This window comes from Leopardus geoffroyi, chromosome D1 (assembly GCF_018350155.1).
Source record: "Leopardus geoffroyi isolate Oge1 chromosome D1, O.geoffroyi_Oge1_pat1.0, whole genome shotgun sequence".
Lineage (NCBI taxonomy): Eukaryota > Metazoa > Chordata > Mammalia > Carnivora > Felidae > Leopardus > Leopardus geoffroyi.
In genome coordinates this window covers 76,266,305-76,293,417 of record NC_059329.1, presented here as the reverse complement: position 1 = coordinate 76,293,417, position 27,113 = coordinate 76,266,305, and the positions used below count along the sequence as shown (strand labels likewise).

The 27,113-nt window shown below is 36.0% G+C and overlaps 1 protein-coding gene across 1 annotated transcript in view; it reads right to left on the bottom strand.

The window, feature by feature from the left end:
• Positions 1-3,586: 3,586 nt before the first annotated feature.
• Positions 3,587-27,113, bottom strand: part of PRMT3 (protein arginine methyltransferase 3) — a 147,589-nt gene continuing 124,062 nt past the window's right edge. The window contains exons 14-16 of the mRNA XM_045484777.1: positions 21,516-21,566; positions 21,233-21,320; positions 3,587-7,705 (exon numbers count right to left, since the gene is read on the bottom strand). Coding sequence (XP_045340733.1) covers positions 7,596-7,705; positions 21,233-21,320; positions 21,516-21,566 — 249 coding nt within the window. The 3' untranslated portion in view covers positions 3,587-7,595. The remainder of the gene's footprint in view (positions 7,706-21,232; positions 21,321-21,515; positions 21,567-27,113) is intronic.

The window sequence follows — 27,113 nt, the reverse complement described above, 5'->3', positions numbered from 1 at the left end:
AGAATCACACTTAAGCTCATTGTCTCATATGGGTGCAGTTTGTGGTGCCCCAAAACAATAATGGTAACACCAAATATCACTGATCACAGATCATCATAACAAATACAGTAACAATGACAAAGTTTGAAATATTGTGACAATTACTGAAATTACAGACACAAAGTGTCTGTGGGAAAATGGCACTGACACACTTGCTCATCAATGCAGGGTTGCTGCAAACTTTCAGTTTGCAAAAAATCTGTGAAGCACAATAAAGCAAAATGCAGTAGGGGTGCCTGAGTGGCTCAGTCGGTTAAGCATCCGACTTCAGCTCAGGTTGTGATCTCGCAGTTCATGGGTTCGAGCCCCACGTCAGGCTCTGGTGTTGACAGCTCAGAACCTGGAGTCTGCTTCAGATTCTTTGTCTCCTTCTCTTTCTGCCCTTCCCTGTTCACGAGCTGTTTTTCTCTCTCTTTCAAAAATAAACATTTAAAAAAATTTTTTTAGCAAAGTGTCATAAAACAAAGTACGTCTATGTTAAATACATTTGTTAAGTTTTTCTCTTGTGAATTTGTCTTTTGTTACATGGGTCATAGTCAAGAACTTAAAAGTAGGCAAAAAAGATATTTTTCTTCCCTTATACCATTTATCTTTAAGTCTTTAAGAACTGGGAAGCCCTCAAACTCATAAGGATAGATACAGGCTTTCTAAAATTACAATTTTAGCTTGAAAACTAGTATTTTATCATTAGCAACAAATTCTACCAGTTGTTTTCTTTGAAGTCATAAGCTCAATTTGTTCTTTTGCAGGACAATGTCTGCCATAGTTCGCCAGTCATTCTTTCAAATAAAAATAATATTAAATGAAAAAAATGGCTAATTTAGCTCACAAATCAATTGCACCAGTGCATTCCCTGGAGAAAAATATTGTATTTCAGCATGAAGCAGAAGAGTTTCATTAGTATCATACAGAATATTAAAAAGACATGTACTCAAGGGTCAAGATCTAGTGAAATTAATACTTACCACTTCACTGAGGACATTTTAGAGTATGTGTCAGGGAAGAATAAAATGATTACTTCACTATAGTTGTACTCAAGGGTCAAGATCTAGTGAAATTAATACTTACCACTTCACTGAGGACATTTTAGAGTATGTGTCAGTGAAGAATAAAATGATTACTTCAGTATAGTTTGATGCCTTGATTTGTGCTAAAGGTCCGGCACTATTATCCACAATTGCTTTTGCATCATTAGTGTAAATGCCAATACAGTGAAAAAGACAAACAATGTGTTAGTATTCTTGCAAAAATAGTTTTGAACTCCTGCAAGAGTTTTATTTTGGAGTCACTAGGGGTCTGCTGTCTACATTCTGAAAACTAATGACAAGGTGAAAGATGATGCTGGTTTGGACCAGCATGGCAGTAGCGAAACTGTTTTAGTTCCGGATAGATTTTAAAAGTAGATCCTCTAAGGTTTGCTGGCCAGCTTGGATGTGGAGTCAAGGAGAAAGGGGTCGAGGACCCTCATGTTTCTGGCCTGAGCTACTGAAATAAGAAATTCTAGTAAGTGAAGTAGAGAAAGATAGCAAGAGCAGGGTTTGGGGAAGATCAGAAATACAGTTTGGGGCAATGCTAAGTTTGAGCTGCCCAGTAGACATGTCATGTAGGCAGCTGGATACAGTCTGCAGTGGAGGATAGATGGCTAGAGATACATTTAAGAGTCATCAACATCTAAGTATCTAAAGCCACAACACCGGATGAAATCACCAAGGGAGAGAAGATGGGCAGAAAAGAGATCCCAGGACAAAGGTGCCAATATTTAAAGGTGAAGAGGCGAGGAAAAGCCAACAAAGGAAACCTGAAGAATGGTCAAGGAGGAAGGAGAGTGGGGAAGGCCAAGATCAATGTCTCCAGGAGTGTGATCATCAGCATCCAATACTGCTAGTAGCTCAAAACGAGGGCTGAGACTTGGTCACTGGATTTAGCAACATGTAGTTCACTGGTGACCTTGATAAGAGTAGTTTCAACGAAGTGGAGGCAGAAATCCTCATGAGAATGGGTTCAAAAAACAAGATCTGTACACAAATGTTCATAATCGCTACAGCCTGGAAACAATCTAAACGTTCATCAAGAGGTGAACGGATAAACAAAGGAGTAGAATTCCATTTATAAAATGGAATAATATTCAGTAATAAAAGGGAATGGACTGTTGACACACATCAACAGGATGAATCTCAAAAACTGTGCTAAAGGAAGCTGGAAAAGAAAGAGTACATACTATATGACCCCATTTACATGAAGTTCTAAAACAAGCAAAACAAATTTATCTTTATGGAAATCGGATTAGTGTTTGGAAAAGGGAGTGGGAATAAATGTTGACTGCAAAGTAGCACAAGAAAACCTGTTGGTGTGAAGGAAGTGTTTTAAATATTAATAGGGTGATGAGTACATGCATAAATTTGTCAAAAGTCATCATACTGTACACTTAATTTGGGTGCATTTTATTGTATATAAATTATACCCCAATACAGTTTTAAAAAATAATGGGAAGAGAGGCAACGCTGACAGTGAACATGGGCAAATCTTTTTTTTTTTTTTTTAACTAAAAGCATTTTAAAAAAAAATGTTTATTTTTTGAGAGAGACAGAGTGTGAGCAGGGAAGGGGCAGAGAGAGAGGGAGGCACAAAATCTGAAGCTGGCTCCAGGTTCTGAGCTGTCAGCACAGAGCCTGATGCAGGACCCAGTTTCATGAACTGTGAGATCATGACCTGAGCCGAAGTTGGATGCTTAACTGACTGAGCCACCCAGGCACCCCATGGACAACTTTGAGTGGACTCAATGTAAAAGGAAAATTAGAAATGTGGCAATAGCAGAAGGGAGAAGTGGAGTTAATTTTTTTTTTTTTAAACCATAGGTGAAATAGCCTATTTGTAGGTTAATAAGAGTCAGGGAAGGAAATATGACACAGAGAAGACATGCTGAAACAATTAACTACTGAGAGAGTGGGATGTGGGACACAGGGAGAAGCTGGCTTTGGCTAGAAGTAGTAGAAGTTCACTTAGCGGGAAGGCAGTATCTGGGCACAGGTAAATGTTGGCTAGGGGGTGTGCTATGGAAACCTGTGGAAGTTCTCAGATTGGTTCTATTTTCTCAGTAAAATAGGAAATAAGGACCTCAGCTGAAAGAATGAGGGAAGATGCTCTAGAGGTTGGAGGAGAGAAGGTATAAAATAATCATTGATGACAGTGTGAGACAAATGGACTAGGGAAATAAGGACTGACTCTGGACACTTGAGATTAGGGCTCATGAATTTAAGACTAGACCATCAACATGGTTGAGTGTTTTCTTCCAGTCTCACCTCTTCATGTTTACACCTCCCTCTTGGATCAGTTTAAAATCCATAGTCCATCATTATAAACACTCCCTTTCACATAGCTGCAATTTCTTTGCCTCTCCTTCACTTTTCTGTACTCGTGGGTATACCACATTTCCACTTCAAATCCAAATGCATGACTCCACATGAACTCAATGATAGACAATTTCTGTATATATTTAGCTACACTCTAGAGGTAAATGAATGCTAACCATTCCACATCAGCCAAGGTGTTGCGGCAATATATGAAAACCGTTTCTTTTGTAGGCTTTTTTTTTTTTTAATATTTTATTTATTTTTGAGAGAGAGAGTATGAGCAGGGGAGGTGCAGACAGAGGGAGACACAGAATCTGAAGCAGGCTCCAAGCTCCAAGCTGTCAGCACAGAGCCCGACATGGGGCTCAAGCCCAGGAATAGAGAGATCATGACCTGAGCTGAAGTCGGACGCTTAACCAACTGAGCCACCCAGGCACCCCCCCACACACTTTTTTTGCACCCAAAACTTTATTGGAAAGGACAAGTGAATTGCTAAGACACTTTAAAAGTACTTTGCTCATTCATCATTCTGCTTGGAAAAGTTCACCCTAACTTTATAGCAAGGAAAGAAACACAAAATCATTAAAAATACATGTACCTCCAAGGCAACATGGTCTCATTTGATAGGTGGGCAGGGACTTTACATACCTTCCCACAGGGCCTAGTGCATGGGAACTAGGAACACCACATTCTACGGTGAGAACCCAGCAAGGAAGACGCCAAGGCATGTTGAAAAGTGCTGATATAAAGCAATTTTCCCAACTGTCTCTCCTAATGTCGGCAGCTGGTTTTGGATCCAGAGCCCTCTTAAAAACCCAGAGGTTAGTGAGATTCATAAAAGTCCTTCTTTATTAGTTCAGTTTGTAGCTGTGGGTGGGGTTCATCCATCTCTAACTTTGAAAAGTTCTTCTGTACCCTTTTCTGGTCTTATTAAAACTTTCTAAATAAAGTTGATTATCAGCTATAAAGTTTTAGTGTATGGATTCCCTTTGCACAATTACAACTGTTACAATTCCAGACACCAGTCTCAAGTATGTAAATACACACACACACACACATTTTTTTTTTTTTTTTAATTAGGGTAAGTCTTGGTTAGTCCTCTAAGTCTCATAAATGAAGTACCTCTAGTTGCTTAGCTCCATGTTTGTAAACACTGTAGTCTTTGTAATGTGCTCTATTGGGTGTATATTCTCTGCCATGGCCATTAATGAATCTTGTGAAGAAATATTCTGCCTTCAGTATTAGCTATCTCTGCTCCAATAAAACTTTATCAAACTGGGCAATGGGGGTGGATTTGGCCCCAGGCTATAGTTTGCTAACCCTACGGCAGGCAATGCTTGACCTCAGCTATCTCACTGACCTTGCCTTTCATCATAGATTCAAACTCCATGACAGTATTGCATGCTTAATATGTTTTGGGGATATTCTCCACAGAAAAATCTGAATCCCTAGCTGTTTTGAGTGTGTGCTACAGCCCAGTAGCCTAAGTGATCATTTCTGGCATGGCTGGCAGGAGCTAAGTAATGTATCATCCGTATCATACTGTTTTAATCTCTCCTATTGAATATTCTTAGCAGTACTGTTAGCATACTTCCTTCACTTGATAGTATGATTGGTGAGATCGGTATGGGCTGATCTCAAGTCCTTTACTTCACACAATACGTTTTAGATATTTCATTTTAAACAGTGAGAAAGGTAGAATGCTGAAAGACACAGGTGGACCATCAGGTTAATCCAGATTAAGTGGTAAGAAAGCAATTAACTCTGTAGGACCAGAATTACTTGCCCTTCCCTTCAAACAGGGATTATTTCAAAGTGAAATGACAGCTCCCTAATTTATTTTAAAGTGTGTTCTTAGCAGTTGGGGCTACTTCTTGGACCACTTTGTGCAATGCTGTATGCCCTCAAGAGTTGTTTTGTTGAAACGATCCTTCCAAATGCTTGTTCAGAAAATACTGTTCCACTGAATAGAGATGATGATTATATTTGGATGAACCCCACACATTACAACATAACAATGTTAATTTTCACAATGAAAAATAGGAGGAAAAATGTATCTTCTTAACTGAAATAAAATCTTTGCAACAAAGTAGTTTGCTATTCATAAATGTGCAGCTGCCACAGCATGAAAGGACACTGTATTTATCATTGTTAAAGAATATGAAGTACTTATTTTTCAAAGTACTTTGACAGCTGAAATTCCAATCAAAGAGCTAATATTTGGACTCTCGTATTCTCATAAAATGTTTAGGTACATGCATTAAAATGTTCTACCCTGAAAATGGAAACTGAAAAGAACAGAGATCTACCAACTGTGGTTGGGCTATTTATAACTGGGAGAAACTGAAGAGAGCCACTGGATGAAAATACCATGTAAAACAAACAAGAGTTTTGAAAAAAAAATTCAGTGTTAAGAAATACTTTTTTTAAATAGTAAAAAAAAAAGAAAAATGGTTATGCACTTACAAGAAAGAAAAACAAAGCAAAAAAAAAAAAAAAAAGATGGTTTTTGGTTACTTTAAACATCCATTAAATCTTATGGGGGCTTCCTTACTTTCATCACCCCAACACACTCAAATTTCTACATGAGGCCTTTCCAGACAAAATTTGAAGTACTTTGAACTATACTATTAGCACCACACATTTCCAGTAATGTTCTGAATTCAAATGGTGAAAACAAGCTGGCTTGTTTAACCCAGTGAAAACAGAAATCATGCTTATGTAAGAAGCAAGACTTAAGAGACTATGTACGGTCTGAAATACATCATCTGAAGGTGTTAATTCTCCCATTGCTAGAACTCCAATTCTCTAATAAACACAAAAGACAACTTTTTGATAGTTTTTGCTACATTAAACATTAAGTTTTGCTGAAATCTTCCCATGCATTCATGTACTTAAGGGTAGCATTGAAGTGACAGTTCCTAATCTAATGTAGGCACCACATATTCCACGGAAGGGGTCCTTGACTGCATAGTTATGATACCACCATCCAGCATTTACTATCTTCTGTGTGCCACGCACTGATCAAAGTAGTTGAAATGTATTAACTCATGAACTGGCACGTTATAGTGGGGGAGAGAGGTTAGGAACATGACTGAGATTACACAGCAAGTAAGAGCGGGCACCAAAGCTTGAACCTAGGCACTGACTCCAGAGCTCATGATTCTCAATACTATGCTATGCTGCCTTGTGTGTGCCTTATTTTGAAAAAGAACCAGGTTTGAACTGAAAAGAAACTGTGACCCAGCTGTCCTTAAATCCCTGTTTTCTTAAGGATGATTCCTTTGAGACTTGTTTTAAATGTTTCTGATTGTATAAAAGGCTTTAGTATGTTAAAATATCATTTTATAATGCTAACGGTTATTGTACACATTCTATTGAATGTTTTCTACTCTGCACTTCAAACTGTGTAAATAGCTGTAAGTGACACAGTTGTACAGAGTGACAGAAGTATATTAACAGTTACATGTTTTACTTTGCACATAAATCTAGTTTGAAAAAGATGTATTAGTAAATAAGTACTTATTCTTCCCAACCTTTGAAAACATACATGAAACCTAGGATAAATGTACTGAAATTAGACTTCCTGGGCAGCACTAGAAAACTGTGTGTTTGCAAAGAGGAAAGCAGCTACAAAATGAGAAGTTCAGAACTAGAGGATAATCAACTAAGCTGTCCTTTAAATGTGATTTGTGTGACGCTCTTTTCCATATTTTGGTCCCTTCCACTTGCTGATACTCTTTTAAATAATACAATTAAAAACTACTCCTCAGAGCAGAAATCTGCAATAAAATGTATAATAGCTTGTGTACAGTTACTAGTTTAATAAAACATTATCCAAATAATCAGTTACTAGTGTTTAAAATTTATAGTAAGAAACATTAAAAACAACAAAAGAATATCTCTGTTCCAAATTTTGGCCTATGTAAATGATCTTCAATGCAGCTCAACTCAATGTAGGGGCTGTATCTAGTAAAATCTTGCTGACCAGACTCCTAAGACTGTGATTATGCAGGCAGCCCACTAGGATCAGTTGGTTCCCCTCAGCTGAATTATATTAGATTCCTACCATGCGTTTCTGGTACTGAGGAGAATCATTAGGGAAGGATCATCCACATGCTCACACAAAGCCCCTCTCTCCACCCCCTACCCATGTCCCACCCTCCATAATAAAAACCGCAAGTTCGCTGTGCTTTTGTGGGCTTTTCACTGGAGACCATAAGTGTGAGTTGAATTATTCAATGTGAGGGTCACAATGAGAGAACGTGGATCTTTCTTATTCTTGTGGACTGTGATCTTTCCTTTCAAGGCTTCACCTATAAAAGAAAGGCAAAATATGTGTTTGAGAATTCAAGGGATACAATCTAGCAGAAAAGTAATAATGTATACCTGGTACTTCTTTTTTTGTTGTTGTTGTGAGATGTTTCATTATTAAAAAAAAATTAACATTTAATTTTTAGGGCAATTTTATGTTTAATTTTTTAACAAGGTAGATCTACAATACAGGTACAGCAATATTTGGGGAAGTGAAATTTTTATAATAATAGCTCAAAGGATTGGAGGGCGTAAATGACAGTATCATACTGAAAGAGTCTTAAACTATAAATGAAATTGTGTAATAATGTTTGATGGTAGTCTGTGGTAAGCTACAGATGCATGCTGGAACTCTAGAGCAACAATTGCAAAAACAAACCCAACACGTATAGTTAATCAGGCAAGGGTTTAGATAAAATGAAATAATAGAGAGTATTCAATCAAAATAAAAATTCAAGAAGGAAAAGAGGAATAAATGACAGAGGGGATAAATAGAAAACAAATTAACAAATGACAGAATTAAATATATCACACATAATAACATTATATGGAAATGTGTTCAATATACTTTAAATAGAAAGACAGGGTCAAACTAAAGGAAGGAGAAAGATATTCTATATAAACATTAATCATAAAGAGTTTTAAATAGAAGTATTAATCTTAGACAAAGATGACTTCAGGAAAAAAAATATAACCAGAGATAAAGAGACACATTTAAAAATGATGTGTTCAATTCATAACTGAGACATAAGAAACTTTTATGTATGTATGATTACAGAGCTTCAAAATGCATGATGCAGAGCTGACAGAACCATAGGAAGAAAGTGATAATCCATAATTATCACTGGAAATTTCACCTCTCCTTTTCCAATAATTGCAATAACATTGCAGTAACAACTATACAGAAAACCAGAAAGTATATGGAAGACTTAACACCCTATTAACCAACTTGACCTGGCTGACATCTACAGAACCAAGATCGATTACATCTATACATGCTGGGTCATAAAACAAATTTTAATACATTTAAACATAAAAATACTTGAATAATCCTAAACATTTAGGAATTAAAACAGACTTCTAAATATTCCATAAATCAAAATAAAAATCAGAAGGAAAATTAGGCAGCATTTAATCTGAATAATGAATCACAAAATACAAAAATATGTGACCTACAGCTCAAATAGTGCTTAGAGGAAAAATTCATAGCTTTAAATGTTCACATTAGAAAGCAAAGAAAACAAGCATAGAGGTCTTCACTGGTGAATTCTATCAAATGTTTAAGGAAAAATAATAACAAATTACATAAATTCTTACAAAAAAGAAAGGAGGGAATACTCCTCAACACACCTTGGGAGGCAGCACTACCCTGATATTGAAACAAGATAAATTCATTACATTACAGCTAAATATCCCTCATAAACAAAGATTCAAACATCCTTTGAACAAAAGAGAAAAATCATATTACTGTCTCATAAAATATAGAAAAACCATCTGACAACTTTAATTTGTAATAACTTTCAGCAAGCTAGCAATAGAAGGAAATCTTCTTCAAGTTGATAAAGGGAATCTATGAGAAACTCCTGGTAATATCATTCTTAATGGTGAAGGACTGACTGCTTTCTTCCTAAGACTGGGACTGCGGTAAGGATGATCATTCTGACCACCTCTAATCAGTATTCTATTGGATATACTAGTGAAGGTATTAAGGTGCGGGGGGAGGAATAAAAAAAGGATATAGATTGGAGAAAAAACAAAAGAAGCGAAACAGTCTTTATTTGCACAACACATGATCTTACAGAAAATCCTAATATGCGGGATGCCTGCGTGGCTCAGTCGGTTGAGCGTCCGACTTCAGCTCAGGTCACCATCTCATGGCTTGAGGGTTTGAGCCCTGCATTGGGCTCTGGGCTGACAGCTCAGAGCCTGGAGCCTGCTTCAGATTCTGTGTCTCCCTCTCTCTCTCTGCAACCTCCCCCACCCCACCCCCGATTGTGCTTTGTCTCTCAAAAATAAATAAACATTTTTAAAAAATTAAAAAAAAAAAAGATCCTAATATGCAAAAAAAGCTACTAGAACTGTAAGATGGTTTAGCAATCTTATGATATAAGGTTAATATAAAAAAATCACATTTCTATATGCTAGCAATGCAGAATTAGAAACTGAAATAAAAACCCACAAGAGCATTTACAATAGCATCAAAAAAAAGCATATCATACTTAAAGATAAATGTAACATATGTGTACTATTTAGTCACATAAAACTATAAAATAGTGCTAAAGATGATCACTTTACAGTTGACCCTTGAACAAAACAAGTTTGAACTGCACAGGTCCACTTACGTGTGGATCTTTAAAAAATAAATATAGTACAGTACTGTAAATGCATTTTCTTGTGATTTTCTTAACATGTTCTTTTATCTAGCTTACTTTATTGTAAGAATACAGTATATAATACATATACAAAAAAAGTATTAATTGGCTGTTTATGTTTTTGGAATGGCTTTTGGTCAACAGGAGGCTATCCGTAGTTGAGACTCTGGGGAGTGGGGTTGGCCACATTGTTCAAGAGTCAACTATAAATGGAGGGATACATTTTGCTTGTGGATGAAAGACAAAATACTGTGAAAATGTCAGTTCTCCTCAAAGTAATCTATAGATTCAACACAATTCCAATCAAAATCCTGGAAGGTTTTTTGTGTAGAACTTAACTAGATTTTAAAATGTATATGGAAATTTAAAGAATCTAGAATAGTGAGAACAATTTTGAAAAAAAAAAACACAACAAAGTGGGAGCTCTTATATCATCTTATAAAGACAGTGTCTAACGGCCATAAAGATAGACACAAACCAATGGAACAAAACAGAGCTCAAAAATAGTCATATATATGTATGGTCAATTAATTTCTGACTAAGGAGCCAAGTGTTTAAATTGGAAGAGGACAGACTTTTCACGAAATGATGATGAAATAACCTAATATATGTTTGGGAAAAGATGAACTATGACTCTTAAAATTACCAGGAGATACATTCTAGACCTAAATGTACAAGGCAAAACTGTAACAGTTTTAGAAGAAACATGTAAGAAAGACTTAGGGTAGCAAAGATTTCTTAATTAGGACACAAAAGTACAAACTTCAAAAGATGTTAAGACAATGACAAGACATGCCAGGGATTGGGATAAAATATTAGCAACACATATATACGACAAAGAATTTGTACCCACATATATAAAGATTCTTTTAATTCAGTAAGTTGACAAACACCCGATTAAGAATGCAGCAAAACATTTCCACAGAAACCTCACACCCACAAAATATACAAATGACCAATAAACGTATGAAAAGACGCTCAACATTGTCAGCCACCAGGCAAATGCTAATTAGAAGTACAGCTATTGCTCCACAGACAACAGAATGACTTCAGTTAAAATGACTGACCTTTCCTACAAGTGCTAACAAGGATGGGGAGCAGCTGAAATCACAATGGTGGTAGGACTGCTGAATAATGAGTGATTTTGAAAACATTTGCTAGTTTTTTTATAAAGTTAAACATATATTTACCATTAAGACCCAATGATTCCACTTCTAGGTATTTACCCAAAAGAAATGAAAACTTCTGTCCACATGAAGAAATACTTTTACATGAATGTTTGTAGCAACTTCATTCATAATGAACTTCATTCATTCATAATTCATAATGTTTCCTAACTGGAAACAATCCAAAGTCCAGTAGCAGGTGAATGTGTAAGTAAACTGTGGTGCTGCCATATAAAGGAATACTATTTGAGAATAAAAAGGAACAAACTACTGATACACAGACGTAGCTCAAATATGCTAACAAGCTGGAGTACATTCTGCAGAACTACTTTGATTGTAAAATTCTAAAAGAATACTAATACCTTAGTAGTAGTAATAATACTAATACATAGTGACAGAAAGCAGATAAATGGTTGTCTTGGTCTGGGGATTGGAGCTGGGATGACTAACCGCACAGGGGATCAAGGAAGAAACTTTTTGTATTGACATAAATACTCTTTATCTTGATTAGACAAATGGTGCCTACATTTGTCAGAACTCGAGGTATACAATAAAGATGTGAATTTTTATTATATGTGAATTATAGAATAAAACTGTTTAACAACTGTGGTGACTTAGGGATAAAGTGACTCATAGATAAATGGAATATAGTAGAGAAACCAAAAGATCCATTATCGCAATTTAGTACACAGTAAATACAGTAATACAATCTTTTTCAATAAGAAGCCGGTCAGAAACGAAAAGGAAAAGTTTGAAGATTTGATTACATAAAAGTAAAAACAAAATTCTATAAAATAAGATACTCTAAAGAAAGAAAAGCAACTTAAAACACTATTACTTTCACTTCTTTGAATCACAAATACTTAAAGTGAATTTTGATTTGATTCCTTAGGAAGAATGATCAGAAATGGAATACCTTCATAAAAGGTATAAAGTATATTCCAGTTTTACATTCCTGCCATCTTTATCAACTCTAGGTGTTACGAGAAACCAAACAAAAGGGGAACCTGGGTGGCTCAGTTAGTTAAGTGTCCAACTTTGGCCCAGGTCATGATCTCACAGTTTGTGAGTTCAAACCCTGCGTCGGGCTCTATGCTGACAGGTCAGAGCCTGGAGCCTGCTTCAGATTCTGTGTCTTCCTCTCTCTCTGCCCCTCCCCTGCTCATGCTCTATCTTTCAAAAATAAATAAACGTTAAAAAAAAAAAAAAGAAACCAAATAAAAAATGAGTGAAAACAATAAAAATATTTTTGTTATTTAGATAAACAACCCCCAGAATCTGCCTGCTTTGTTTTGCATTTCAGTGATTATCAGTGATGAAGGGTATTATCTCAATTATTTCAAATGCTTAATCACCACACACAAAAAAATCCTTTGTGCATTCCTGTGAGTGGTTTTGTTGATACATATGAGGTATTGCTGCAATTATTTCTTTTTACTGCATGTCCTGCTGTTTCATTTAATTCAGAAATCTAGCACAAGTCAAAATAAACTAGTAATGGATACCTTCGTTACATTTTCACAAAAAAATTTAAGCATCAATATTAAACAAAACATCTGAATAATTAAAAAGTCTTAACAGTAACTGCCTTAATAAGCTGATATGGTAATTTTAATGTCTTAAAATGAAATACAAGCAAAACAACTATTTCTCTAATAATCTTAATTTCAAAATGAGGGTGCAAACAGCACTTATTTAAGTTAATTAAATAGCACGAAGGGTCACGGTAATAAATACATAATTCACACTGCTGAACTCCCTTCAATTGTTTAGGCCTGACAAAAGTGTCAAGACAGTGGCTGTAATACGAGAATAGATCGTAGTCATTTATCAGTGTCAAATAGATATAAAATGACTGATGTTGTTAAGCGTGCATACTGTGGTGAGAGCTGGAAAGGACACTCTGTGAAGCTGAGCTGTATCACCTTGTTTTTATCATCGGCAGACGGCTATTAGAACCACAAAGCAGTGTTGCGTTCAGTAAGGAACAAAATTGATTTCATTTCAATTCTCTTCTTGTGTTTTTTTAAAATTAATTTCTTCTAGAGCAATGAAATTTCATTTCCCCAGAAAGGAGAAAAACGTAAAAATCATTATTATCACTATTAAAGCTTAGAGGTAAAGAATGAAAGAAAAAAATAAATGGATTTTTCTATCATCCAGCTTACTAGATACATATAAAGAAAGAAAAATAAATAGACTGATTTTAGTCATGTTTTCAAAGCCAAATTACATGAAAAATATCTGGATTTTAAAAGTAAACAGTGCCATCATTGGCAGTGAAATGTACAAGTATTGTACATTTAATGCACAATAAAACTGCACATTAAAGCAAAGAGGAAAAACATGGTGAATTTAAAATTCAAAGCTAAGTGTTAAAACTATTTATTCTGGGAGGCTGGTTTGTTACTCCCAGAATGCTGGAAGGGCTCAAATGTTGAGAACATTTTTTTTCTGAATTATTTTTAAATCTAGGTTGTGAATAAAAACAAAAAACAAAAAATAAAAACAAACACAACAAAACAAAACAAATTAGGCTCATTACTTTATGTTCCATTTTGCTTTTGGCCAAATGTCCAATTCTTAATCTAAGAAATTCCCTATTCACAATGCTTTTTCTTGCTTTCTAAATATCAAGGCTACCCTGAAGGGTAGAATTACCATTGCCATTTACCATTTACTGAATGAGATTTACCATTACTGAAGACATCCACCCTCCCCCGCCCCCAATCTAGGCAGCATAACTCTATAGGAATATTTATAATGTTTTTATTTTAAAAATATATTACTTTTTGGACACTAAGATAAGATTTACATATATAGTAAATCATTCTGATTAGACTCTTGGCTTTATTTAATTTTTTTTTTTTTTTTTTAATTTTTTTTAATGTTTTATTTATTTTTGAGATGGGGAGAGACAGAGCATGAACGGGGGAGGGGCAGAGAGAGAGGGAGACACAGAATCGGAAACAGGCTCCAGGCTCTGAGCCATCAGCCCAGAGCCTGACGCGGGGCTCGAACTCACGGACCGCGAGATCGTGACCTGGCTGAAGTCGGACGCTTAACCGACTGCTTGGCTTTATTTAATTTTATCTAATAATTTTACAGCAGAATAATGAGTCAAAAACTACTTTTAGTTTAACTAAACCCAACTATAGAGAACTCTTCAGTCATGCCAAGGCAAATTTGAACACCAGTCTATTCAAGGGCAATAGTATGATGAAATTTTTAAGAACATCAGAGTTGACAAAATGGGACCACCAAATAAAAGTTAGTAAATGCCTTTGGCATGATATCACCAAGGTGATTAGAGGAAATTAAATTTCAATGACACTGCATATTACTATACTTATTTGTATATTTTGCAGAATATTTACAATATGGCAAATACTACATCAGATCAAAATGGAGAAAGACAAACAACTCATCTTCTATTAGAACCCTTTATCACAGCACACTGCGATGTGATAACACAGATGTATGCATGAAATGATCTAGCAGAACAAAGCCAGCAATTAATTTTCTGAGGACAGTGAGTAAAGATTTACAAAACTAAGCTGGGCAATAAAGAGAAAATTGAAATTTATCAAGTGAAAGAGGTCAAAACAGCTTTCTAAGGTAGACTATCTTAGACAAAGACAAGGACTAAGAAAGGAAAGTTAGCTAAAAAATGAGCAATGTGTCTAAGACCATATGAGCTGGAGCATATGATGTGTTTATTATGTGGGGCTGTAACAGAGTAGGGCTGGAAATGATGAAAAATGGTCAGATTGTAAAGGGCCATGGTAGGGAATTTGGATATTATCCTGGAGATATTGACAATCCAGTGAGGGTTTTTGTTTAATTATTAACTTTAGTAAGGCATAATTTACAAACAGTAAAATGTGCATATTTTACATGTGCAGTTCAATGAGTTTTACCATTATCTCATCTTTGCGAACTTTTGCCTACTCCAAGTCTCAAAGATTATGTTATCTCTAGAAATCTGGCAGTTTTACACTTTTATATTTAGGTTTATGACCCATGAAAGAGAGAGAGAGTTGGTTTTTATAGAAGGTAAGCAATGAGATTTTTTTTCCTATACAAATATTTAGTTCTAAGCACTTCCTGAAAAGATTATCATTTTCCCATTGAATTACACTGACTCTTTGGAAAAATATAATTAACTATACAAAAGTGGGTCTATTTCTGGGTTCTCTATTTGTTACATCAATGTTTACGTCTATCTATAGTATAATACATTACTGTCTGGCTTAATATAACTTTTTAATAAGTTTAGAAATCACATAGTGTAAGGATTTCAATATGATTTTTGGAAAATTGCTTGGCTACTCTAGGTCTTTTGGATTTGCACACAAATTTTAGAATCAGCCTATCAATTTCTACCATACTAAATTCACTTACTAATTCTGGTAGGTTTTTTTGGAGAGTCCTTGGAATTTTCTGTGTATACAATCATGTTATCTGTAAATAATGACACTTTAATTTCTTCTCTTCCAAGGGTTTTTAATTCTTTTTTCCTTCCTTATTGCACTGGCTAAGACCTCCAAAATAAGAGAATAGGAGTGATGAGAGTGAACATTCTTGCCCTATCCCAAACAGAGGGAAAATATTCAGTCTTGCTCCAGTCAGTATGATGCTAGCTGTGGACTTTGTGTGGACACCTTTTATCAGGTTCAGCAAGTTCTCTTTTTATTTCTAGTATGAGTATTTATCATGAATAGATACTGAATTTTGTCAAATGCTTTTTTTGCATCCACTGATGTGACCATATGGTTTTTCTTCTTTAGATGGTTAGCATGGTTGACTGCATTAAAAGATTGTAAAGTATTAAAAAAATATTAAATTATTAAATCAGTCTTGTATTCCTGGACCAAATCCCACTTGGTCATAGTGTGCTGTTTTGTTTTTTTTTTTAAATATATTGCTGGATTCAATTTGCATTTTGTTCAAAATTTGTGCATCTATATTCATGAGAGACACTGTTCTGTAGTTTAATTTTCTTGTACAATTTTTATCTAGTTTTTGGTATCAAGGCCCTCATAAATTCAGTTCTCTTCTACTTTCTGGAAGACATTGTGTAGAATTGGTATTATTTCTATTATAAGGGTTGGAAGAATTTGCAATGAAGCAATCTATACTTGGAGATGGATTTGAGGCTGGCCTCCTGTTTTTGTAAATAAAATTTAATGGGGCACAGCCATATGCACTCATTTACCTACTGTTCCCCACAGTTTAAGTTGTCTTTGGGTCCCCATTGCTGCCACTGTTACTTTTGCTACTACTGTGGGGTTAACTGGGGGTTGGTGTATGAGAGAACAGAGAGAAATAGAAAAGAAAAAGGAATTTCCTCCATTCTCTCTGAGCATTAATTAGAAGACCCTTTCCCCATTCCTTAACTTAGAGTTAGAGGGCTCTGTTGGGAGTTCTTTCTGTGCTAATGCCCTCCTTTTGGGTTTCAGGCTGTCTGGAGTCCAGACTGGGGGATACTGGAAGCAAATAAATCATATATTTACCACCACTTCGGGGTTCTTTGAATTCTGGTCTTCTCCAATTTATCTGCTATTATTTACTTTTCAGAGATGTCAAGTAGCTGTTCCATGCATTCTGGTATTTAAGTTGCATTCAGTGAAAGAGCTTATTTTCACTGCCATAAAAATCCTCTGTGCTCTACTCATTTGTATCCCTTGTCCCCGGTGACCACTGTTCTTTTCACTGTCTCCGTGGTTTTGCTTTTTTCAAAACGTCCTATAGGTGGAATCACACAGTAGGTAGCCTTTGCGGATTAGCTCCTTTCACTTAGTGATATGCATTTAAGATTCCTCCATATCATTTCATAACTTGATAGTTTATTTCTTTTTAGCACTCAAAATATTCCATTGTGTGGGTGTGCAGACCATTCATTTTTAATATAGTTATTAATGTTGGAATTTAAGTCTACCATCATACCATTTGTTTTTTATTGGTTCACCTGGTTATGTTTGTATCTTCTTTTTTCTCAAAATTCCATTTTATCTTCACTACTAGCTTATTAGCTATATTTTGTGGCTTAATTTAAATTTTCAATCTGTTCTTCTGGCATTTACAATGTACATATTTAATTTATCATAATTTACCATTAAATTGCTTCATGTACCATGTAGGAACTTAATGTATTTCCATTTTCTCATTAATGTCTTTGATCACTGCCATACATTTTATGTCTCCATGTTTTTAAAATTATTTATTTTTTTTTTAGAAAGAAAGCAAGAGGGGGGAGAGGGGCAGAGGGAGAGGGAGGAAAAGAGAGACAGAAAAAGAATGAGAATCTTAAGCAGGCTCCATGCTCAGCGCAGAGCCTGATGTGGGGCTTGATCCCACGATCCTGGGATCATGACCTGAGCTGAAATCAAGAACTGAATGCTCGACTGAGCCACCCATGTGCCTCAGTCTATGTTTTGAAACCCATAGTACATTATTTTTGCTTTAAATAGTCAGTTATCTTCTACCAAATTAAAAAAATGAGAAAACAAAATCTTTCTGATTGATGAAAAGTCACTGATGAAAAGTTTTTGCCATGATGAATTTCATGTTGTGCAATGTCTGAGTTTTTTGTTTTCCTTTGTTGCCATTAAAGTCACTTGGGTCCAGTTTTTTTCTTTTAAGGCTTGTTTTTAAGCTTTGTTAAGGAGCATGCAGGTTAGCCTTTATTCTAGGACAGTTTATTTCCACTATGAAGCTATGGACTCCCCACTCTTGCTGGTTGAAAGTCAAAACCCTAAACAGCCTCCTGTAAACTTTGGGAACTGTCTGGTTCACAGCTGTCCCAGATGTTCTGCCTAAACTCAGGCATTTCATCCTACACATACATATACATCTTAGTACTCATCCAAAACAGAAGGGGACATCATGTGTAGATTTCTGGAGCTCTTTTTCTGATTAATGTGTCCTTTTTAGTACTTGGGCCTGCAACTTCCAGCTTCTATTCATTTAGTACTACCACCAGACGCTCAGCAGGGTTTTAAAAAAAAAAGTGTTATATTTCTTTGTATAATTCTTCCTTTATACTTCCATAGCTGAAATGACCACATTTTCCTTACTTTGAAATTTCCCTTTCAAGACTTTCCTGGTTGTACTTTAAAAGGGGATTCTAGGGGCGCCTGGGTGGCACAGTCGGTTAAGTGTCCGACCTCAGCCAGGTCACGATCTCGCGGTCCGGGAGTTCGAGCCCCGCGTCGGGCTCTGGGCTGATGGCTCAGAGCCTGGAGCCTGTTTCCGATTCTGTGTCTCCCTCTCTCTCTGCCCCTCCCCCGTTTGTGCTCTGTCTCTCTCTGTCCCAAAAATAAATAAACGTTGAAAAAAAAATTAAAAAAAAAAAATAAAATAAAAGGGGATTCTAATATTTTTGATGTATTGGCCTTACTATTTATTTAAATACAAGTACATATACAATAGCAGTGAAAGAAATATAGAATGTAGATGGTGCCAGAAGGAAACATTAAAATCACACACCTCCTTCATAGTATTCTAAAACAGCTGAAACAATTAGTCTAAGGATTACTAGGTAAAGCGTAGTTAGGATTTCAAAATTTCACTAGACATCAAATAATATTTTGTTATAATTAGGTAGGAGAAAATGAAAATATTATCTTAAATCTCCTCTAAGATTAAAACATGAATGAATTAGTACTGTATTTAAAATTCTAGCATTAAGGGGTTCCCAGGTGGCTCAGTCAGTTAAGAGTCGGACTCTTGGTTTCAGCTCGGGTCATGATCTCACGGTTTGGGGGTTTGAGCCCCACGTTGGATTCTGCACTGGCAGTGTGACGCCTCCTTGGGAATCTCTCTGCCCCGTTCCCACTTGTGCTGTCTCTCTCTCTCAAAATGAATAAATAAACTTAAAAAAAAAATAATACAATTCTAGCACTGAAACAATAAAATGGTTACAGTAAAGAAGAAAGCAACATTTTCAAGTTTCCAAATATCATCCAAATACCAAAGGTATATAAAAACCAACCAACCAAACAAAAAGAAAATGCAATAAAATTTCATTTGTGCTTGCTTCACTTGCTTTGCTGTGTTCAAGCTTTTTGGAGAAAGAGAAAATGATACTATCAAGGTGTTAATTCCATATCATTGCGATCTTAAAGTGAAAACAGGGCAACAAGGTGCTGCTTTACTCTAATAGTGTTTACTTGCATCTACGAAATTCAATTTATGCATCAACAATGAAATCAAAGCTAGAAATGAATTTTATGAAATTGTATTTTAAACATACAGAGAACAATATAATGACCACCCGGGACCCAACACTCGGCTTTGCCAAATCTTACCATCCTCCCACAGTTCCCTCAATTTCTAAAAGGAATGATTCAGATATATGGCACCGAATCCTCTTTATAGCCTTCCCTGATCCTACTTCTACCTTTCCCCTGAAGTGACCACTCACTGAATTCCGTAGTTATCATTTTTAAGTGTTGCTTCTTACTTTTACTATGTGTGTGTATGTATAATTGTTTCACATGTTTTCAAGCTCCATATAAACAGTGCATTGTAGGAATCCTGCAACTTCTTTTGTTTAAAGTTGCTTCTGACAGACACGCATATATGATTTATTACAGAGATTTTATTGTATGTAACTACCATATTTATCTTCAGTTAATGGACATTAAGGTTGCCTCCAACTGTTCACTTCTACAAACCATACTGTTGTCAAGATACTTGTACACAGGTTGTGGGGGAGACCCTTCAGAATACATGCCTAGGGAAGAAAACTGGCTGTAGTGATGGATACTTATACATCTATACTTCACTTGATGGCAGCAAACTGTTCTCTAAAGTTGTACCAATCATGACTATCAGCAGAAGAGTTTAAAAGTTCCATTTGGCTGCATTATTGTCAGCACTCAGCATTGTTAAATTTTATGTGTTTTTTCCTGTAGTGATGTTTAAAACACAGTCTTTTACATAGTTTTACCTGGCCTCTCCTGAGTTACTAGTGATGTTGAGTATCTTTTCATCAAAGTTAGTTGTACATTCAGCTCTGTATGTACAGCTCTGTATGTACAGTTAGTTGTACATTCAGTTGTACATTCAGCTCTGTACACGAAGGAAGAAGATAGGAAGGTTTCAGTGAAAGTGGGACAGGACAACTTATATGTAATGAGTAATTTAAATAAAAAAAAAAGATTCTATAATCAAATTCTAACTTGTGGAGTTAAGGGTGTAGGTATATCAGAACTATAGGTGCTCATCTAAGTGAAAAATTAATGAGGTGTAAAACAAAAGAATGTAGAATTGGACCAGTCCTTAAACACTTTAAGATTTGAGCAGGTGATGACAGTGGAGAGCATTCTAGACACATATATTGAATACAATAACTACTGAATGGCATTCTCTTTAATTTATACTTCACCTCTGTTGGTGATACTTCTCTTTAGTCACTTTGGAAATGAAAATATTTTTAGTTATAGTTGCAACTTAGGAAATACTAGTTATTGCTTAAAGAAACGTTTTCTGGGGCGCCTGGGTGGCTCAGTCGGTTAAGCGGCCGACTTCAGCTCAGGTCACGATCTCGCGGTCCGTGAGTTTGAGCCCTGCGTCAGGCTCTGGGCTGATGGCTCAGAGCCTGGAACCTGCTTCCGATTCTGTGTCTCCCTCTCTCTTTGCCCCTCCCCCGTTCATGCTCTGTCTCTCTCTGTCTCAAAAATAAATAAAACGTTAAAAAAAAAAAAAAGAAACGTTTTCTGAATTATTTGTGGTACTCAAAAGCCACATAGTAAGTCACATACATTTTAACTGGTGGGAACTAGATTTAAATAAGAGTTTTCTTTAAATTACTACTTTAATGAAATAACATGCCATCTAAAATTCACGTAGCTCTGAGAACATCTTATCTTAGATCTGTTGTTACTTAAATACAGTGGGCACACAAAAAATTGTGCGGAATGAAGGGATATTGTTAACTTCAAAATGAATAAGACATTTCTCCCCTTTTACTATTACTTCTCACCTGCTTTCACTGAAAATGGCTTTTCCAGTAGAAATACTGTTTGTTTCCAGTGTGTTTTGGCACTCTGGGGGCCCGTGGAGAACACAACCTGCATTGGTAGAGTTCAAAAGTATCTGATGAAGTACAAGATTTTTAATATCATGCTACATTAATCTACGACATCAAATACAAGCTCCAATTGCTTACAACATCAAAATGCTTATGATCAAACACCTGGGGGCACAAAAATAAAATAAATGTATTTCACATAATTAATTCTTACGAGAAAACTCAGGATACTTACCCTCCTGTGACAATTCTTCTCAAAATATATATCGAAGTAGCCAGCAATTGCCTGTTTTTAAGAAAAGAGATATAAATAATTATTAAACTAATTACATGACATAATAATTATTCAGTCTTTCAAGACTTGGCAAAAAGAGGGGAGCCTGGGTGGCTCAGTTGGTTGACCGTCCGACCCTTAATTTCAGCTCAGGTTGTGATCCCAGGGTAGCGGGAATGAGCCCTGTATCAGGCTCCTCACTGAGCGTGGAGCCTGCTTGAGATTCTCTCTCCCGCTCTGTCCCCTCCTCCATTCACATACTCTCTCTTAAAAACAAACAAAACAAAACAAAACAAAACAAACTTAGCAAAAGGATCCATTTCAAAGACTAGATACTTCTTAAACTTATGATAGGTCACTATTTTTCCCGTAAAAGAAATTACATGTAAAAATAAAGTAATGTAATTTGACTTTCCCCCATAGAAACAATATAATAAGAAGGGCAACAAGGCTAATCAAATAATCAATACATGTTTGATTAGAGAAATGACTGTGGTAGACTACTGAAAGGTGAGAGATTACACGAAGGAAGAAGGCTCAATCGGCCCCTAGCTGACCCACTGTCCCAAGGAGGCTGCTGTACAAGTTGAGCCATCTTGGACCCTCTTCGCTCCAGTCAAACCAGACAACTGCAGCAGCATGAGGGACCCGAGGAGGGACCGGCAGAAGAAATAGTAGATAAGTACAGTCTAGATTGCAGAATCATACACAAATAAATCCAAATGACTGTGATGTCAAGGCACTCAGTTTTAGGGTGGTTTGTTACACAGCAATAAACGTGATTTAAACATACTCTTTTATACAAAGATCTCATTTAATTTCTTCTGATCTTGTGCATCCAATCTTAAAGTACTATGACTATTTTTATGATGAAATCAATGGAATTTTTAAATGTCACTTTTTTTTCTGATGATAAAACATGTAATAGTATTCAAGTAAAACTTATGTTTAAGCATATACCCAAAGGAGAACCTCTGAAATAACTCTAAGGGTTACTGCAATAGTATAAAGAGGTCTCTAAAAGATGATTATTCAGATAAATATATATTTTTCATTTCTTTTTATTTAAAATTTAAGTGATACCATTTGTTTTTCTTTCACTAATAGACCTAGCATAATCTATTTTTAAAACCGGCATTAAAAAAAGCTTATAAAGTGTTAAAAACAGGACACTGATTACTAAAAAATCATTATAAAGATAATTTGTGTATCCTGCTGCTTTTGTTGAGAATGTGAAGTTAATTTATTGGTCTGTAAGGTTAATATGAACTGGGTCCAAAACCAGCTCACTATTCAATGTTGAGGTTCATTATATTTTAGATACCAAGAGGGAGTCAAAATACTATTTATAATTCTGTCAAATAGATCTAAATAAAGCACTATGGTACTCAAATACAAATTATTATAGAAAACCATGCAGTTAATCAGAACATATCTAAAACATAACTTTCTTCAGTTGATTTCCTCCACAGGTTAGTTCAAGTGTTTTCTTAAATTTATTCCTGTATGCCAGTCTTGTTCACCACTGTATCCTTCGTCCCTACAGCAGTGCCTGGCCCATAGTACACAGTAAATATTTGCTGAGAGAATGTGCTTATTATACACAGTACTTACCATATTATAGTTAGTTGTCCTACCAGACTGCAAACCATTTAAGAGGAAAGCCTATGTGTAACTCCTACTGCTGTGCCCCTTACCTAGAACAAGTGTGTTAGATAACAGGTTCTCAATAAATTTTAATTAAGATTTTCAGTCTTCAGTTTCCTAAATATAGCTAGTCTTCTTCTGTAGTTGGGACACTTTATGAAATCAATGAATAACTAAACTTAGAACTAATAATTTTAGACTCCAAAAAAAAAATGAAGAATGTGAACTACGTACGGGGGAGGAGAGGATCCTCTAATTCTATGCATGAACCTACAGAAGTTTCAACCTAACCTCTGAACTATGCAGGCTAGATCCAAATCAACACAACAAAGGCTGAGGGAATGGAACTAAAACCTGAATCACTAGCACAGGTCTCAGGATTAACTCTGAATAAAATGTGCATGGGAAAACCTTAAGTCAACAGGTAAAGATCTAGAGAACAAAACAAAGATTTGAAAAACCTGTACAAGTCAGACAATCCCTGAACAGCTTAAGTGCAGGAGAGACCCAAAACAGCATAGCCAATGTTCAGAGAATAAAACTGAGATGTGAACCACCATCTACCCAGGCATTGTTGACAGAATTCATGTTTTGACTTTAACTGGTATGATTGCCTGCTTACACCAAACACTATTTTCCAGATGATTATAACATGACTGAGATTACACACAACATAGCATGCACATCTAGAACATAATCCAAAATTACTCAACATACAAAGAACCAGGAAAACGTAGCTAACTTTCAAGAGAAAAGATGCCAACTCTGAGATGACCCTGAATCCTAGGAGACAAAGATCTTAAGGCAGGAATTGTAACTATGCTGTTTTGAAGGAATAGAAATGAGGTTATAGAAAACACACTGAAATGGAAGGGAAAAACAGGAATTCTCAGTAGAGAAACAGAAACCCCCCCTCCGCCCCCCAAAAAACCCAAACCTAATGGAAATTTTAGAATTAAAAAATGCAATAACTGAAACAAACTCCCTGGACTGAATTGCAGAATGCAGATTACAGAGGAAAAAAAAAAAAACAGTGAATTTGAGGACCGATCAACAGAAAGTATCTAATTTGAAAAACCAGAGGTGGGGGTGCCTGGGTGGTTCAGTTGGTTAAGTGTCCAACTCTTGATTCTGGCTCAGGTCATGATCTTGTGAGAGAATCCCAATTGGGATTTTCTCTCTCTCTCCCTCTGACCCTCCATTGCTCGTGTGCTTTCTCTCTTTCTCTCTCAAAAAAGGGAAAAAAACGGGGAAAAAGATTAAAAAAAAAAATGCGAGAGCGTCAGGGACCCGTGGATCTAACATATATGTAATTGGAAATTCAGATTGAAAAGAAAAAAATATTGGATCAGGAAAGACTTTTAAACATTCTTTATCTGGCAAAATTATCCTTCAGAAATGAAGGCAAAATAAACACATTTTCTAGTAAAGGAAAACTAAAAGAATTCATTGCCAAAAGAGTTTTCAGAAGACATGTTAAATAAGGCAGTTCTTCAGGCTAATGAGCAACAGTACGGGGAGGAAACCTGAAACATCAAAAATAACAGAAAAGCAATATAAATGATAAATAGCTGGGTAAATACAAAAGACTACCTTTTCCCCCTGAATTCCTTTAAAATACTTATGATTGTTTAAGGCAAAATTGTAGGGGCGCCTGGGTGGCTTGGTCGGTTAAGCGTCCGACTTCGGCTCAGGTCATGATCTATGGTCCGTGAGTTTGAGCCCCACGTCGGGCTCTGTGCTGACCGCTCAGAGCCTGGAGCCTGTTCCAGATTCTGTGTCTCCCTCTCTCTCTGCTCCTCCCCTGTTCGTGCTCTGTCTCTCTCTGTCTCAAAAATGAATAAACATTAAAAAAAAAAAAAAATTAAAAAAAAAAAAAAAGGCAAAATTGTATCATCTGGTAGCATTTTTCCATATATGCTTATGTAATCAAAAAGACCAGGGCAGGGGGTTGGGGTTAGAAGGAGGAAGAGTAAAATTACACCAACATATACAAGTGTTTATAAAATCTGCAACTGAAGAAGGCTTTTTATTTATTTAATTAATTTATTTATTTATTTTTTAACGTTTATTTTATTTTTGGGACAGAGAGAGACAAAGCATGAACGGGGGAGGGGCAGAGAGAGAGGGAGACACAGAATCGGAAACAGGCTCCAGGCTCTGAGCCATCAGCCCAGAGCCCGACGCGGGGCTCGAACTCACGGACCGCGAGATCGTGACCTGGCTGAAGTCGGACGCTTAACCGACTGCGCCACCCAGGCGCCCCTGAAGAAGGCTTTTTAAGTATCACACACAGGCAGAAACTAATATAATAGAAATTTAAAACTTTGGTATCAAAACCAAAATGAGATACTATCTTACATCTGTCAAAATCGCTAGAATGAAAAACACAAGAAATAGTAAGTGTTGATGGCAGTGTGAAGAAAAAGGAACCCTTGTGCTCTGTTGGTGGGAATGTAAACTAGTGCAGACACTGGAAAACAATACAGAAGTTCTTCAAAAAGTTAAAAATAGAAATACTATATGATTCAGTAATTCCACTACTGGGTATTTACCCATGAAAACAAAATATTAATTTGAAAAGATATATGCACCTGTGGTTACTGCAGCATTATTTACAATAGCCAAGATATGGAAGCAACCTAAAATGTCCAAATGTCCATCAACAGATGAATGGATAAAAAGGATGTGTATATTTACAACAGAATATTACTCTGCCATAAAAAAGAATGAAATCTAGGGGCGCGTGGGTGGCTTAATGAGGTTAGATGTCCAACTTTTGATTTCGGCTTGGGTCATGATCTCACAGTTCGTGGGTTTAAGGCCAATGTCAGGCTCCATGCTGACCATGTGGAACATGCTTGGGATTCTCTCTCTCCCTCTCTCTCTCCGCCCCACACCCTACCACGTGCTCTCTCTCTCTCTCAAAATAAGTTAAAAAAAAAAAAAAAAAGAAATCTTGCCATTCACAACAACATGGATGGACATAGAGGGTATTATGCTAAGTGAAGTAAGTCAAAGAAACACAAACACCACATGATTTCACTTATATGTAGAATCTAAAAAACAAACAAAACAACCCAGACTATTAAATACAGAGAATAAACTCGCAGTTGTTGCAGGAGAGGTGGGAGGAGGTGGGTGAAACAGATAAAGGGATCAAGAGGTACAAACTTCCAGTATAAAATAAATAAGTCATGGAGATGAAAAGTAGAGCATAGAAGATATAGTCAATAATATTGTAACAATGTTCTATGGTGACAAATGGTAGGTACATTTATCACAGCGAGCACTGAGTAATGTATAGCATTGTTGAACCATTATGTTGTACCCCCAAAACTAATATGACACTTTATGTTAATTATACTTCAATAAAAAAATAATAAAATTTTAGTGTAAAAATTAAAAGCTGAATAAATCTGAGAACATTTGCAATATATATTACAAAGAGTCACTGTCCTTTGTACATTAAGCTACTACAAAATTAGTAAGAATATGTCAAAAATTAAGACAAAGCAGGAAATTTATAAAAGAAAAATCAAATAATAAAGCATATATAAAAAATATTTGACCTACTTAGAAAAAAAAGTAAATTAAAACAACCAGATACAGGGGCGCCTGGGTGGCTCAGTCGGTTAAGCGTCCGACTTCAGTTCAGGTCATGATCTTGTGGTCCGTGAGTTCGAGCCCCGTGTCGGGCTCTGTGCTGACCGCTTAGAGCCTGGAGCCTGTTTCGGATTCTGTGTCTCCCTCTCTCTCTGCCCCTCCCCCGTTCATGCTCTGTCTCTCTCTGTCTCAAAAATAAATAAACGTTAAAAAAAATTAAAAACAAAACAAAACAACCAGATACAGTTTTCTCTGATAATGATGAGGAAAACAAATCTTTAATAATATCCACAGTAAATGGGGAAA